Genomic DNA, 16,071 nt, shown 5'->3' with positions numbered 1-16,071 from the left:
TCACTCCTTCTCTACTTTCTCCACTTCCTTTTGACCCCCATCAGGCTCCAAGATGATGTCAGATTTAGAACTCACAATTTCCACCTGCTGCTTAGGTCTGTAATACAGGTGGACAACCAGGACCTTAATCTGCCTGTTTATACAGACTGACATCAGGTGATATGCAGCTTGTTCAGGGTCCTGAGGGAATTGTGAATTAGGGTCAGATAAAAGTGTTCACAGGTTTCAAATGTGGTTGGTACTTTAAATGTTGACAGTGATCAGCTGACTCAACTCCTTAAGTTTGGGTGACAAACCTGAGAGCAGGAAGGAGGAGGTGCAGTTTAATGTCTGATGTGACATCAAGTGCCTCAATAAAACACCAAACACCATCAGTGTGCCTGATACCTGAGTGACAAGTGAGTCCTCATCTTCAGATATTCACAGATAATTTATTCAGAGGTGATGGACCCCTTGAGTGTCCAACTGAGGGGCAAAAGATATCTGGTGAAGGGACAGCAGTCTAGGGACCATTGTCACTCGTACACATGTCTGTCAATAGCTCTTTATACTGAGGCCTTTATAAAGCCTTTCATTTGTGCTGCTCCAGCAGGTCCACATGTTTGTCCTACCTAACAGGTGACATCCAGGGACACAGCAGTTATTGTCACAATTCATAGTAAAACACAATCTAACTAAACTAATAACACACAAACTGTTCTACTTTCCAGGTTCTTGTAGAGCATATTGAGTCGTTATTAGACAGTGCAGGCTGGATAAGGTAAGTGACCCTCAGTGTTAATGAATTCTCCTAAAGCTAAATGGAGGAAGGTGTTTCAGTAAAGAGGATGAAATTCTAAGTGTGGTAACTGAAACTTCTGCTCTCTTTAAGATAAAGTGATTAGTGTGAACCTCACCTCAATCCAAACAAATGTCACAGGACCTTAGACTCATCGTAGAAATGTGTGAAGCTGTGAAAGGCTACACAAGCATTGCTAAAGACCTGGGTGTTCATCAAACCACAGTAAGATAAAGTGTCTACAAATGGAGGAAATTCAGGACTGTAGTTACTCCTAGGATTGGACACGAGGTAACAATCACTCCAAAAGCACAAAAGGCAAACCTGGCTGGGATTGGCTCCAGCAGACCCCGTGACCCTGTGTTAGAATATAGCAGGTTAAAAATGACTGACTGACTAAAAGAAAAGAATTGCAGCAAATCTTATGTTTGCTCAGGACCACCTGGATGTCCCCACTGCTCTTTGGACAATGTTAAATGGACATATGTGACAACATTTGATCTTTTTGGCACAAATGCACAATGCTAGGTTTGGTGAAAGAGGGCACTGCACACTAACACCAAAGCCTCATCCCAAATGAAACACAAAGTAGAAGGAGAATCATGGATTGGGCCTGCTTTGCTAATTCATGGCCTGGACACAATGTACATATTGAGGAATCAAGAAATTCAAATGTATATCAAAACATGTAAAGGCAGAAGTCCACGACGTCAAGTTTAAGTGAGGCTGGGTGATGCAGCAAGACAAAGACTCAAAGCACTCAAGAACATCAACTAAAAATGGCTGATGAAGTTTGACCAAGTCAGAGTCCTGACCTTAACTCTTTGAGATGCTGCAGTGTGTCCTGAAGAGAGCTGTATAACCAGAAATATTGAGAAACTGAGACAGATTTGTAGAGAGGTATGGTCCATAAGTCACCCCAAACATTGTGCAGGTCTTATAAGCAAGAAAAGGAAATGTTTGGTGGAGCTTGTCGCCAATAAAGGAGGATCAACAAATTATTAAATAAAATAAATAAATAAATAAATAAAACTTGTTAGGTAGTTTTGCCAGTCTTCATTGTGAACAATCAATCAATGTGCCTAACAAAGGCATGGAAAGTCCAATAGTTGGTGTTTTATTAATTTAGGCAAATTGTATTTGTCTAGAATTTGGACTTAGGTGAAGATTAGATGACATCTTAATAGGAATTAATGCAGAAATCCAAGGAATTCCAAAGGGTTTTCTTACCTTTCCTTATAAATGTAGTTGTAAATCAACAGTGACTCCTGCTGGTCAGACTGCTATTTGTAGATCTAAGAGGTCACTGCACCTCACAATGACACACACACCTCACTGGCTACTCAAAGATTAAATCAAACCCAATAATAATAGAGACCCTGACAGCAGCACTCGTCCTGCATTCTCATCCCCAAATTCAGGAACATAAGATCTTCTCCCCACCATCCTTTTAAATTAATTTTGACACTAAACTACAAACACAAAGAGGACCTGTGCTTGTGGAGACATCAGATGACGATTGGAGGGTACTGGTCAGTGGTCACCTGCTGTCGGCTGGCAGATTGTTACACTGGAGTCACAACCAAGCAAAAACCCTGGATAGAGGGGCTCAGTGAAGGAGGTGTTGAACCTGTGCAGGAGGGTCATTGTGTGTGAGATGCTATAAAATGACAGAGAGCCAGCAGGCCAGTCCAGATACACACCTATTCCACCACACGCTGATTACAGTGTCTTTGTTATTGTGACTCACAGAGTACTCAGAATTCGAACAGAACAAACTCCAGGACTTGTTGTTGTGTCCAAGGCAGCAGTCCAAGTCCCATCCTTTTTTTCTCATTCCTTTATATGCGACTCCAATCCTCAGACTTTCACCAGTACACTCCACCTCCCAGTAACAGCGAGTCCCAGTCAGAGCTTCTCTGCAGAGAACTTGTTCCCAGTAGTCAAATCTGTCAGAATGATCAGGATGTTCAGCTTTTGTCCTGTCAGGTGTCACCTCCTTGTTCCAATCAGGCAGACAGAGGTCTCTGTTTGCCATGTTGATGTCCAGTGTGAGTGGACAGAAGTCTGAAGGAAAGAAAAGAAAATGAGTGAGGAAATCTGGGAGTGTGTAATGGGACTGGGGCGGAGCACAACACAGACAATTAAGAAGAACCAATCAGGAGCTGGGCTGATGAGATTCAAATGTGTGACATTTAAGTGCCGTCAATAATGAAGAGCTCATCTGATTGGACAGAATCCTGTGAGAAATTTAAAAAGAAATAACAAAAAAGATGACGACAGGCAACAAAGGCAAAGACAGGCAAGCCATACATATGGAAAGAAGTCTCAGTAGTCAGGAAATATGATATGCCATAAGATTACCATTGAGCACAGAGTTTTAATGGACGATTCACACTGACATTTGGCTGTCTGACAAGTCAGTTAGGAAGATGTCTGACATTTTTAAATTGTTACACTTACTCAATGTGTTCCGTAAATAATCACAACACTTACTGGATATTCTATTATTTTCAATAATAATCACAATTCACTTTAATCCTTAATTTAACACTGATTATCTTTATGAATATGTATATTGTATGTTAATGGAAATTAATTTTGTAATTTTGTTTCTAGCACATTGGGCTGCATTATTAGATAAAATCCACTGCATAACTAATTATTACAGTATTATCATTAATATTATTAAAGGCGAACAAGCAAAATAGAAAAACATGCAGTATGGAGAAACTAGAAAATAAAAGTGCAGCAAAAGTACAAAGGAAAAGCGTCCAAAAAAAAAAAAAAAAGAAGATAAACAACACTGCATTTCTAGTAGAGCTGAAAATCACACAAGGAATGTCTCAGTGAACTTTAACTGGCCTTGTTTTTCCCCAAGAAGATGAGAAAAAATATCCTTGTAGGGACAAAATTCTTGGAAAATTGTAGATCTTGTTAAGAAGAACAATGGCTGTAGGACTTAGCATAGTCGACAGGATTTCATTTGCTGTTTTTGTGTTTTTACTTCCTGTAAATTCAATTGACTCTTCAGATTGATTGATTCAAGTCCAACAGACTGCTTTGGTACATCACTTTCCTGAATCTCTCATTCTCATAATGCACCTGTCACAGGACCCCCATCACTTTCAGCTCTTTATTCACACAACATCCACACCTCATGTTCTGCTGGTTACACTTTCATACCATAAGCCTGGACTGAGATATTAAAGAGAAATGATTTCTAATGTGATGATCCATTTAATCAAAGTATAGACTCACATTGTAAAACTCCTCTCCTCTGAGGTTCAGGAGGCTGTAGGGTGAAAATTGGAGCTTCACGACCAGAAAATAAAAGAAAAGAGAAGAATGGAAATTGTGAAGATGACATTGTGTAATGGTAGTACAATTCTGAAACACATTTTACAATAAAGTGCAGTAAAATAAAAACAATACGACCTGCAGATAAAAACACAACATAATCACAAAATGACAATAGATAAAGACCTGCCTTCTTTGTGAAATTAAAACATATTTTTCATTCATTTATTATTTTAACTCACTAAACCTGTGAATGTAATTAAAATTAAGGCTTTAAAAATGTATAAATTAAATTGAGTGTCCTCAGTCTACACAGTAAAGATGATATTACATTACAGAGTGACATCTTAAATGGCAAACAGAACCAAAACACTAACGGCCACAACATCAGACCCTGAGGACGGCAGGAATTGGGAGTTAAGCAAATAATAAAATGAGTTGATAAATAAGAAATAAACCACATAAGGACAGCGTCTGACCAGCCGGCTGATTCTCAAATGTTGTCCTTAAGATTAAAATCTTAATAATGGTGGAGTTTACTGCATTGTGTTCAGGCAGAATGTCATTTATAACGTGAGTTACAGCAGTTTCTGAGTTGGCTCCAGGTAGAAAGGCACAGTTAGGTGCATCTTGATTTAATTTGTTGTAGATAACATTTGAGTGGCTTCATTACCTGATTATAAATCTGATTTATTTAGCATTTTTAACAACAGCAGTTTAGTAAAGACTGAGCAGCACATATCAAGAACAGGAGTATTAGTGGACAGTAGTGATGAGTCAATATATTCTCAATGGCAGCCTTCTTCTCCATGTACTAAAACATTGTGAAAATGTCTTCTGGTGAAGAGTACGGACAGTGGGATGGTGCTGACAGGCAGCACTTACAGGCACATTGTGTTGGCTCTTCTTCTCAGGTAAAGCCTGGTAGTTTGACTCCTGTGGAGCTTTGGAAAGGATATACTGGCTTAGATGGAGTTGTGGAGAGTGAGTGCTGATGGTGTTACCTCTGATCACCATATGAATGGTGTGAAGCAAAACTGTTGTCATGGGTGTGTGTGCAGGCAGTGTGTGAGGAACATGAAAGTGTGTGGAGACACATGGAAGGAGACATGAAGAACTGGGGCAACGACGTTAATGTTAGTGAGTGATCAAGGAAGCAGATGTTAGAGTAACCTTAAGAGACCATTATTCATTGCTTTCAGCCTCACACAACATTGACCACCCCTAACACAGAAAATAAAGAGCATATTAAACAGATTTTGTATTTTACAAATGTGAAATTGCTTGCAAAACAAATTTTATGAAATTTGAGATTTTATGAAAATCAGTTTTGTGAAACAAAACTCTGCCTTTTCACTCCTTACTAGTGAGCAGTCAGCAGGGGTTTAGATGGGGATTTTAGATTTCAATAATATACAGCAATTCAATAAGGGAGCAACAAAAGCAGACCATTAGGTCAGGACGGCTTTCCCTTAGTCACTTGTCCTTACTCGACTGTCACGTCTGTCACTTGACCAATGTCTTGATTGGTCCACTCAGTGTTGAGTGACATGTTGTGTTCCTCTCAATTTCTCTGAACTGAAGATGCAGCCCAGTGGTCTGGACTTGATGTGTTTAGTACTTTAGTAGATTAGGTGGCGCTAAACTGGTTAGTGTTGAGTCTGTAAGTCATAAAACACAGAAAGAGGACATCAAGAATAAAGAATGAGCTGAATAAATTAGACTGGGAAAGTTAGTTTGTCCAGAAATAGAAATATACATGACAAGCTCTTTCTACACTGGGTACAACTTTTCTGATAAATGGAGTTTAGGAGGTGGACATGAGGCAGAGATTAGCAGTGGACAGTGTGGCAGTCCATTGAAGCTCAGAACATAGAGAAACCCACACTGCCAGTCATATAGGGCCAAGTTAGAGTTGCTGCCAATCCACAAAATCAATGTATAGGGATGCGGAAAAAAACTGGAGTAGCTGGAGGAAAACAAAAACGTATTGGAAGAAGGGATAAAAGTCCACATGGACAATGAATGGAGGACAGTGGATCTGTGAGGCAGTAGAAGTGACCGCTAAATTTAACACACTTAACTGTGGAGTTAAATAAAGCTGTGAAGAGACCATTAAGGAATGTCACCCCAACCCAACTGGTCCAATTCAGAACATCAGTGCCAACCTGTAGTACAAAGTAATGTGGGGATGGGGTGAGGGTGGGGTGGTGGTACATGTTTAGGCTCTGGGGTGACAATCCACTGGACATTAAGGTCATGCTGTCTGAATCTGTAAGGAATAACACAATAAAAACTCTGGATGGTGAATTGGCATGAAGGACACAATGAAGCTTTTTCTTCTCATCCCCTTTTCACTGCCCTTTCATGTTGTTAGTAGAGAAGCTGTGCCAACTTTAATTTCTCATGTGTCTAATACAGTGTTGCTCAACCATTTTCAATGTGTGCCCCATTTTTCATTTCAGTTTTGGTGCCCCTAAAATTTTTAAGCACATTTTCAGATTTTTGATTATATTGAGATCCACCCAACAACAGTAAATTTTAATTTGGGAATGCACTATTGGTAGAAGTGCTCAAGTCTGGATCAGACTGGGGCACCAGTAATATTTTTATCATCAAAAAACAGGCACAGAATTCCAGGAACCCGGCTCCAATGCATCAGTCGGGAGCGAAAATCGGAGCGAAGATGCAAGTGATGCAGGTCACGATAGCTCGCCGATTTCAGAAGGTCACTTGAAACTAGAGATGGCCTTGCCTTCCGTGCATTCATCTACTCCTCGCGAGCTGGAAGCATCAGCTGTAACGGGGTTGCCATTTCACCCGCAGAGTACAAAAGCCAAAACGATTTGTCCGAACTGAAGGAAATGATCGCAGCATTGGCCACGGCCATAAGTGAGCTCAGGAAAGACATTCAGAAGAATATGAAGAAAGAAATAAATGGCTTTGCTCAAGACAAATGAGAAGCTGCAGCTGGAGCTGAAAGAGATGCGGTAGGAATATAAAGACTTGGAAAAATGTACTGTAACAGCTCACTGTCTTGGTCTGCTGAATTCTGCATGGCTGTCACATTACAAATCTGTTTATGGTGACTGATGTGTTATGTTTTATTTTCAGTTAATTTCATTTGTAAATGTGCACTGAGTTCTGAGTCTGTCTAATATGAACTGTAGTATGCAATAAATCAGAAATACTGACGTGAATTACACTTTAGCAGACCCCTGTGACAGGTCATCTCTTCTCTCACTTTGTGGTCTTCATTCTCTGAGCTCCTGTCTCACATTAACTGTTCATCCTCATTGTCTCCTCAGATGTCCTCTCTGTGAGCTCTCAGCTTTCTCTTTAAATCTCCTCCTCCTCCGCACTGAGCACAGGCAAACTTTCACTTGCATGTCTTCACAAGTCACTTCCTTGTTTGTCTGACTGATTCTCTCTGCCTGCCTCTCCTCAGACTGACGATGGCTAAAGCCCAGCTGCGTGGATTACATGACAAGTTCACCTGCTCAGTGTGTCTGCACACCCTGACTGACCCGTCGCTATCCCCTGTGGTCACAGTTTCTGTCTGAAGTGCCTCACTGACTGCTGGGATCTGAGCCAAGTGTGCAGCTGTCCACAGTGCAGACACACCTTCACCAGAAGGCCTGAGCTGAACAGAAACACTCTGCTGAATGAAGTCATCAAGAAATTTAAGAGACCAAGACTCAGTCCTCATCCGTCTCAGAGTTATGCCGCCCCTGGAGACGTGGAGTGTGACTTCTGTACTGGGAAGAAGTTCAGAGCGGTGAAGTCCTGTTTAACTTGCCCGACCTCCTATTGTCAGACTCACCTGCAGCCTCACTATGAAATAGCAGCCTGGAAGGGACATAAGCTGGTTGATCCTGATAGAAATCTAAAGGAGAAACTCTGTGAGAAACATCAGAAAATTCTGGAGGTGTTTTGCAAAACTGATGAGAGGTGTATTTGTGTGATGTGTGCGCTGACTGAACATGATTGTCATAAAAGGTTGAGCTGGAGACGGAAAAAGAAGTAAAATAGGTGAGTGGAGTTTAGTATTTAATGGAAACTCACTAAAAAAAGAGTTAAGTGATATGTAAATGTGGCTTGGCAGAGAAATCTATTCCTTCATTTTGGGAGTCTGAATTTGGGGAGCTGGAGCCTGTCCTGGTGAGACTTGGTGGAAGACATGAAACAGTCCAAGATGAGATACACAGTGTGATCCATGGACAGTCGAGTGAGCTGAGTGCTCTCATTAAACTGAGTTGATGTTCTTTGTGTTCTGATCACTTGTGTCTGGAGTACCTCAGGCCTCTCTAAGAGACACGTTACACTCACATGTCAGTTAACACTGGTGTCTGGGATTAGCTCTAAACCTCTTAAATTCTGCATAGATTTTAAGTGGCTTTGTGTTATAGATGTTCTCACTTTATTAAGTAATTCAGTAATTCTGCACCTAATTAGTGATCAAACTTAGTTTCATTTTATCAACTCCATAAGTGATAATCACACGTATGCTTGTGAGATGGACTCTGACCTTTAACAGTTTGGAAAGAATCCCACTAAGTCCAGAAGTTGTGCAAAATATTTACTAAATGTGTCTATTTCCAAATTTATGTGAAGATTAAAATCCACCATCCACACTACATGATCATCCTATGGTGAGGTCAGATGAAACTCCTATAAATTCAGTTGTGAATATTTGGGTTTGGTCTCTGTGGTTATACATGGAGTAAGTTACCGTACTGTAGTTCAGAAGTATTGGTTTGTATAAATAAAATCCATTCTGACTCTCTTAGTTTAGAATGTAGAACCAGACTGGGATGTCCATTATCACCAATCCTTTTTGCTATTGAACCCTTAACTGTTCGTTTCTAGAAGTAGTTAGAAATATAACATACAGTCATATGAAAAAATTTGTGAACCCCTCTTAATTCTTTGGATTTTTATTTCTCATTGGCTGAGCTTTCAAAGTAGCAACTTCCTTTTAATAAATGACATGCCTTATCGAAACAGTAGGATTTCAGCAGTGACATTAAGTTTATTGGATTAACAGAAAATATGCATCATAACAAAATTAGACAGGTGCAAAAATTGGGCACCCCAACAGAGATATGACATCAATACTCAGTTGAGCCTCCTTTGCCAATATAACAGCCTCTAGACGCTATCATCCTATAGCCTTTGATGAGTGTCTGGATTCTGGATGGAGGTATTTTGACCATTCTTCCATACAAAATCTGTCCAGTTCAGTTAAATTTGATGGCTGCCAAGCATGGACAGCCTGCTTCAAATCATCCCATAGATTTTCGATGATATTCAAGTCAGGGGATTGTGACGGCCATTCCAGAACATTGTACTTCTCCCTCTGCACAAATGCCTTTGTAGATTTAGAACTGTATTTTGAGTCATTGTCTTGTTAGAATATCCAACCCCTGCGTAACTTCAACTGTGTGACTAATGCTTGAACGTTATCCTGAAGAATCTGTTGATTTTGGGTTGAATTCATCTGACCCTCGACTTTAACAAGTGCCCCAGTCCCTGAATTAGCCACACAGCCCCACAGCATGATGGGACCTCCACCAAATTTGACAGTAGGTAGCAGGTGTTTTCTTGGAATGCAGTGTTCTTCTTCCACCATGCAAAACACTTTTGTTCTGTCCAAATAACTCCATTTCTGTCTCATCAGTCCAAAGCACTTTGTTCCCAAATTAATCTGGCTTGTCTAAATGAGCATTTGATACAACAAGAGACTCTGTTTGTGGTGTGAGTGCAGAAAGGGCTTCTTTCTCATCACACTGCCATACAGATGTTCTTTGTGCAAATTGCGCTGAATTGTAGAACGATGTACAGATACACCATCTGCAGCGAGATGATCTTGCAGGTCTTTGGAGGTGATCTGTGGGTGACGTGGAGAAATCTTGGAAAAAATAAGCAGAGTCTCCAGAAAGGCAGTCAGAATTTAAGACTTTATTGCACAGCATAGAAAACAATTACGAGCACATAAAGCCTGTCTCGATTCATGAAGTGAGCCCAGTGTCCAGAGCGCCTGAATATATTACAGTTATTATCTCTAAATGCCCTCCTTCCAGACTAGGTTCCCAGGATCTACTGTATATGGAGGTTCCCATGATGTTTTCCCCACTCAGCACCTTTACCCATAGCAATCACCTTGTGTCCCAGACCTTCTCATAATAATATTCTTGCCCCAGAAGACATCCCATAACAGTCTTCTTTTCATAACAATATTTTGCTGGCAGGACATATTTGCCATCCAGCGATAAACATCACCTGAATACCCTTCCTCAGTTTTAAGGCCTAATCCTGGGCTGGTAAGGTCACTGGCCTTTCAGTTGTTAATCAACTCCCAACTTAACAATGAAGTTGAGGAACAATTAAATTGAGATGAGGGGGACCCATAGATAAAAACTAACTGGACTGGACTGCCTAATTAATAATTCAATAACTGATTACTTGTTGCACTAGTGTCCTGTAAGGCTAAGGTTAACGTAGTAAGCGGCTGTGCCAGTGAGCGGTAGCGCACAGCTTCACTGATAAGAGCTAAGCTGCAAAAACAACCTTGACATGACACAGTGCTTCATGCTTGACAGAAAAGAGAAAAGACAAGCCTTTAAAAATTGCTTCTTTAAGTTCACTCATATGTGTTACTATATCTTATTATTAAATATTATCACCAAGCTATATAAAGAAATATTGCAAATGCTACTGTAATCTATAATAATAAAAGGCAAAGCCCTCACTGACTGACTGACTGACTGACTGACTCATCACTAATTCTCCAACTTCCCGTGCAGGTGGATGGCTGAAATTTGGCAGGCTCATTCCTTACAGCTTACTTACAAAAGTTAAGTAGGTTTCATTTCGAAATTCTACACGTAACGGTCATAACGGTCGATAACGGTCGACAATGTCCGCCATGTTGAACTTTCTTATTTATGGCCCCATCTTCACGAAATTTGGTAGGCGGCTTCCCTGCTCTAACCGAAGCCGATGTACTTACTTATTTTGATGGTATGACGTCACTGTCGGCCACCATATTGAACTTTCCAATTTCACCAATTTTCAAACTTCCCGTGTAGGTAGAAGGCTGACCCCATCTTCACGAAATTTGGAAGGTGGCTTCCCTGCGTTAACCAAAACCGATGTGCGATACTTATTTGCGGGTATGACGCCATTGTCGGCCGCCATATTGAATTTTCCAAACGTCACTAATTCTCCAACTTCCTGTGTAGGTAGAAGGCTGAAATTTGGCAGGCTTATTCCTTACAGCTTACTTACAAAAGTTAAGCAGGTTTCATTTCGAAATTCTACGCATAACGGTCATAACGGTCAACAACGTCCGCCATATTGAACTTTCTTATTCATGGCCCCATCTTCATGAAATTTGGTAGGCGGCTTCCTGTACTAACCGAAACCAATGTACGTACTTATTTCGGTGGTATGACGCCACTGTCAGCCGCCATATTGAACTTTCCAACGTCACTAATTCTCCAACTTCCCGTGTAGGTAGAAGGCTGAAATTTGGTACTTATTTCGGTAGTATGATGCCACTGTCTGCCGCCATATTGAACTTTAACGGAAACCGATGTCCGTACTTATTTCGTTGGTATGACACAACTGTCGGCCGCCATATTGAACTTTCCAACGTCACTAATTCTCCAACTTCCTGTGTAGGTAGAAGGCTGAAATTTGGCATGCTCATTCCTTACAGCTTACTTACAACAATTAAGCAGGTTTCATTTCAAAATTCTACGTGTAACGGTCATAACGGTCAACAACGTCCGCATGTTGAACTTTCTTATTTACGGCCCCATCTTCACGAAATTTGGTAGGTGGCTTCCCTGAGCTAACCGAAACCAATGTACGTACTTATTTCGGTGGTATGACGCCACTGTCGGCCGCCATATTGAATTTTTCAACAGTCTTTGTTACTTATGGGCCCATCTTCAAGAAATTTGATACACGGGTTCACAATGCTAACTGAATCCTACTTACGCATATATATACGTCCATAGCCTGCACCTCGGTCACCGTGTGAGGTGGCGTTGGGTCCCCCATCCCAACTCCTCCCATGTTGTTGGCTGCCTGCCTATATAAGGCCATCCGTCGCTCCAGTCTCTACATTCCCTTCCTTGTTTCGCCACAGGGTTCACGTCTCTCCTGCTGATAACTACAGCCTCTTTGTTTAATCCACAGCTTCTCTGCTGTTTTATTGTTAGTTTATTATGATTATAGTTATTGTGTAGGTATTTTACACTTACTTTACATTGCTCAGGTACACATTTCCTTTATCATTCCAACCCCCATTAACATGTCTATCAAGATGATCACTATCGATCAAAGAACTGTCACTTACCGAGTGGTTTCCATGCCGGAGATAGCACCTGCCTTTTCCATTCTCCCATTTACATATTGCACGGCCATATCAGGCTCACTCTTGATATCCGGAGGAACATTGTGTCTTATGTATTGAATGACTGGGACTGGTTCAAGGTTTGGACTGATGACGGTACAGGAGATAATTATACTACACAGGAGGACTATAAGAGTGAAATGCTTAAGCCCTTCACCTATGGTTCTGCATGTGAGTTGATGGCTGCCGTTGAATTGTTTGGTTGTCGCTTTCAAGTGTACTGAAATGGCCAAATATTTTACACCTTTCCACAACCGCCAATGCCTCTTAAAATCTTAGATTTACAGGTGACGATTTGAGTAGTGGACACTTTGATGTTTATGAATGTTTAAACTCTCAAAAGCTGGATGTGATTTTATCGATGAAACCGATTGTGTGCTTACAACACTTGACAGATGCCGAATGTCACTTCAATACAACAAATCCTGCAAATACTGTCGTAATTGAAACAAACCATGAAACTCAAACCGATTATGACAGCAGCAATCCAAGCTGTGAGATTTGAGACAAGATTACTGTTCACATGGCCGACTGTGCGTTACATGCTCAAGAGTAAGCTCAGCGCACAGCTTGGTCATATTACAACCGGAGGGCCGAACTCACAATGTGATATACAAAGAGATCCTTAACAAATAATTATTGGGATATTCTCCCTCAGTTTAAAAGGGTTTAATTTTCTTCTTAATAAAATTGTAATGCAGTACTTAGGCTTGCGGTATTTTGCTAGTATATATATATATATGCATATGAATATAGAAAGCCCATGAACACAGACAGCAATACTGTTAAGTCGTGGCACACAGCTGCCGGTGGTCTGAAAGAGGCCAGGCTACTGCTTATGTCATGGCATGTGTTCAGGAAAAGTCCCTAAGCTTTCAATAATCAACTCTTAAGTCCTTATAGTGTTCAAAACTAACTAATATCATAATACATTGTGTTTAATTTTATTGCCTAAGCTATTAATGAACTCTAATGTTTCTCTTCTAAATGCCATTGAATTACTTATATATTATATACGTTAGCTTAAGAGCTTATTCTTTACTCACACAGGCAAAGGCCTTACATGCAGTTTGTTTAGTCTTAGAAAAAACTCTGTTCCTGCAATTTTCAAAACAAGGTTTGCCTGCTTGTTTCCTCTGAGAGCACATGATGACCTCGTCTCACTGCTCGACTTGCAGAGACTCAAAAACAAAGCAAGTATGAATTACAGGCAGACAAGAGGCCTCTCTAACAAAACTAATGGTGTTCTTTTAAAGTTGTTTCAGAACTAAGCTTTTCATAGCTAAGAGCACAAAACTAGCAATAAAACACATTGATCCCTAATCAAAATTCTCAACAAAGACCCGCCTCTGGGTCTAGCTAAAGACCTATCAACTTATTAGTCAATTATCATGGCTCACATATAAATCAATAAAAAGTATAAAAAATGTGAATCAATAGTACATCTAGGTTCAAATGGAGCTAATCTTACCTATGCTGATCTTTTGTTACTGATATCGGTGACCACTAAATGCATAAGCCGTGTTTTACAAGTGTCCCACACACCCCTAAATCCTAAAGGTATTGAAATAATGTTATAATCAATCAAGTACTCAATCAAAAATGTTTTCAGAAATTAATGAACGTAGCATTTTATGTTTATCTGTAATCAGACGATTTAATAATATTGTTAGTGGCTGATGCAGACAGCAGCTATATATCTTAAAAATTTCCAATTTTATGTTGCCACTGATGTTCAAAATAATGATCAGAGATGAAGCCCTTGTACACTTCACCGTGCTTGCATCCTTGATGCTTTCATCCACACAGTTGCCCAAGTTACATCCAGCTGTGGTATTTTAACCTAGGTTTCTATTGTATTTACGCAACCAGTTTTTATACTGACAGTAGGTGTCAATCCTCCCTTCAGAGGATGTCAGCGCTACTATCTGAAATGCAAGTCACTGGCTCTTCTCCAATGGCACTAGTAAATTGTAAGGGCTATACCCAAGCTTCTTATTTAGGTTAAAATCTTCTGTCACCAGCTGGAGGTTTGGTTTACACCTGTGCTTTTCAATTCACAACTGCACGTTCACCCTTCCATGCATAAGACACTTCATCTCCTTTGAGCCAAATTAAGCCAAATTGTTACTTAGTTTGTTTATATACTATAATACTTAATCATTTGTCTTGCATCACCATCAACATATCAGCCTAAACTGTATCATTTTATACTAATGTATGTGGATGTTCTTTAAAGCTCCATGTTATTCATTATATTACTTAAACTGGACTTGCCATACCTACTAATGTTGTAATGCTACTGTGATGATAGTGTAAAATCATTGGTCCTTAAAAGGCAACTTATTTTCCATACTAAGTATCAATAAGCCTAAAAATAACATGTTTAATTATTTTATCCCAATTATTTCCATAAACCCTAGATTCTTTAACTTCATATAGTATTCCCATTGATTCACATATTGCTTTATGAAAACGTCAATCAAAAATCTCAATATAATCCCCTTTTGGGTCTGATTAAAGACCCATACTTTAAACAAGAATCACAAAAATCAAAATCATCGGCAGGGCTCACTCATTACTCACAAGACAATCACCAATAAATCAACTATGTTATCAATAATGTTATAAATGATTAGCAACAGAGCGAAGCAAATAGTAAAATGCAAAAATTCCTTTTTTTTCCATTGTGCCCATGAATGGCACAATGTAGGCAATGGTACTTCAACCCAGGCACTTTGCACACTGTAGAGGGTCACCCTCCTGGAGAGCGGTTACTAGCACATAACCCAGGAGGTTTTTCCATGTCATGTTCTAAAATTCCATCCAATAAATGAGCAGAGTCTTCAGTGGACTGAGTATGTGGCTCGACAAATTGCACAGTCATTTGGTTGATATCAATAAGGGCAGTAAGCAGCAGAACACCAATCCTAGGCACAACAATGTGATCGCAATGATGATTAGTTCCCCATACCCCAAATTTACTTGGAACCAATCCCAGACATGTACATTCTTTCCAGCACTTGTGTAACCCTTTTTTCTAAGTGCTTTTAATGTATTCATGGCCTGTGTGAAAGAGCCTTCAGGTGAGGTGTTATTTGGAATAAATGTGCAACACTTGTCTCTAAACAAATGACACACTCCACCTTTCTCAGCTAGTAACCAGTCTGGTACCTTTCCGTGTTGCCATGTCATACCACTGGTAGCATCCACCTGTTCCCCATTGCTGTTAGAGCTGAATCTGTGTAATTAATGAACCTCTGCTGGTTTTAATATAAATAATTAATCAATTCTCAATTCTTATTAGGGTTATCCAAATCAGTATAGACTCAAGACCTGACAAAATCTTATCTCTGCTCTTAAATTCAGTTGGAATACCTCAGGGTTGACCTATGGCATCTAAATATACTCTCATAAGCTCTCTTGACTCGATCCTCCTGTAAATATCCAATGGTGACTTCCTGGACAACTTTTACCATAATACATTTTCCTGTCCACTCATGAGGTAAAACATCTAACAAACCAAACTCGGGCCCACACAACCACCACCTATCAGCTAATGGTCTAT

General features: G+C 40.0%; 1 protein-coding gene across 1 annotated transcript in view; it reads right to left on the bottom strand.

Annotated features, from left to right (window-relative positions):
* Window positions 1-16,071, bottom strand: part of LOC120521920 — a 56,966-nt gene continuing 40,895 nt past the window's right edge. Inside the window, 1 exon segment of the mRNA XM_039743191.1 lies at window positions 1-180. Within this exon segment, the coding sequence (XP_039599125.1) occupies window positions 1-180 (180 nt within the window).

The sequence above is a fragment of the Polypterus senegalus genome, unplaced genomic scaffold (assembly GCF_016835505.1).
Source record: "Polypterus senegalus isolate Bchr_013 unplaced genomic scaffold, ASM1683550v1 scaffold_2789, whole genome shotgun sequence".
Taxonomy (NCBI): Eukaryota; Metazoa; Chordata; class Cladistia; order Polypteriformes; family Polypteridae; genus Polypterus; species Polypterus senegalus.
Note: the sequence above shows the minus strand (reverse complement) of the source record. Positions and strands in the feature narration are given on the sequence as shown.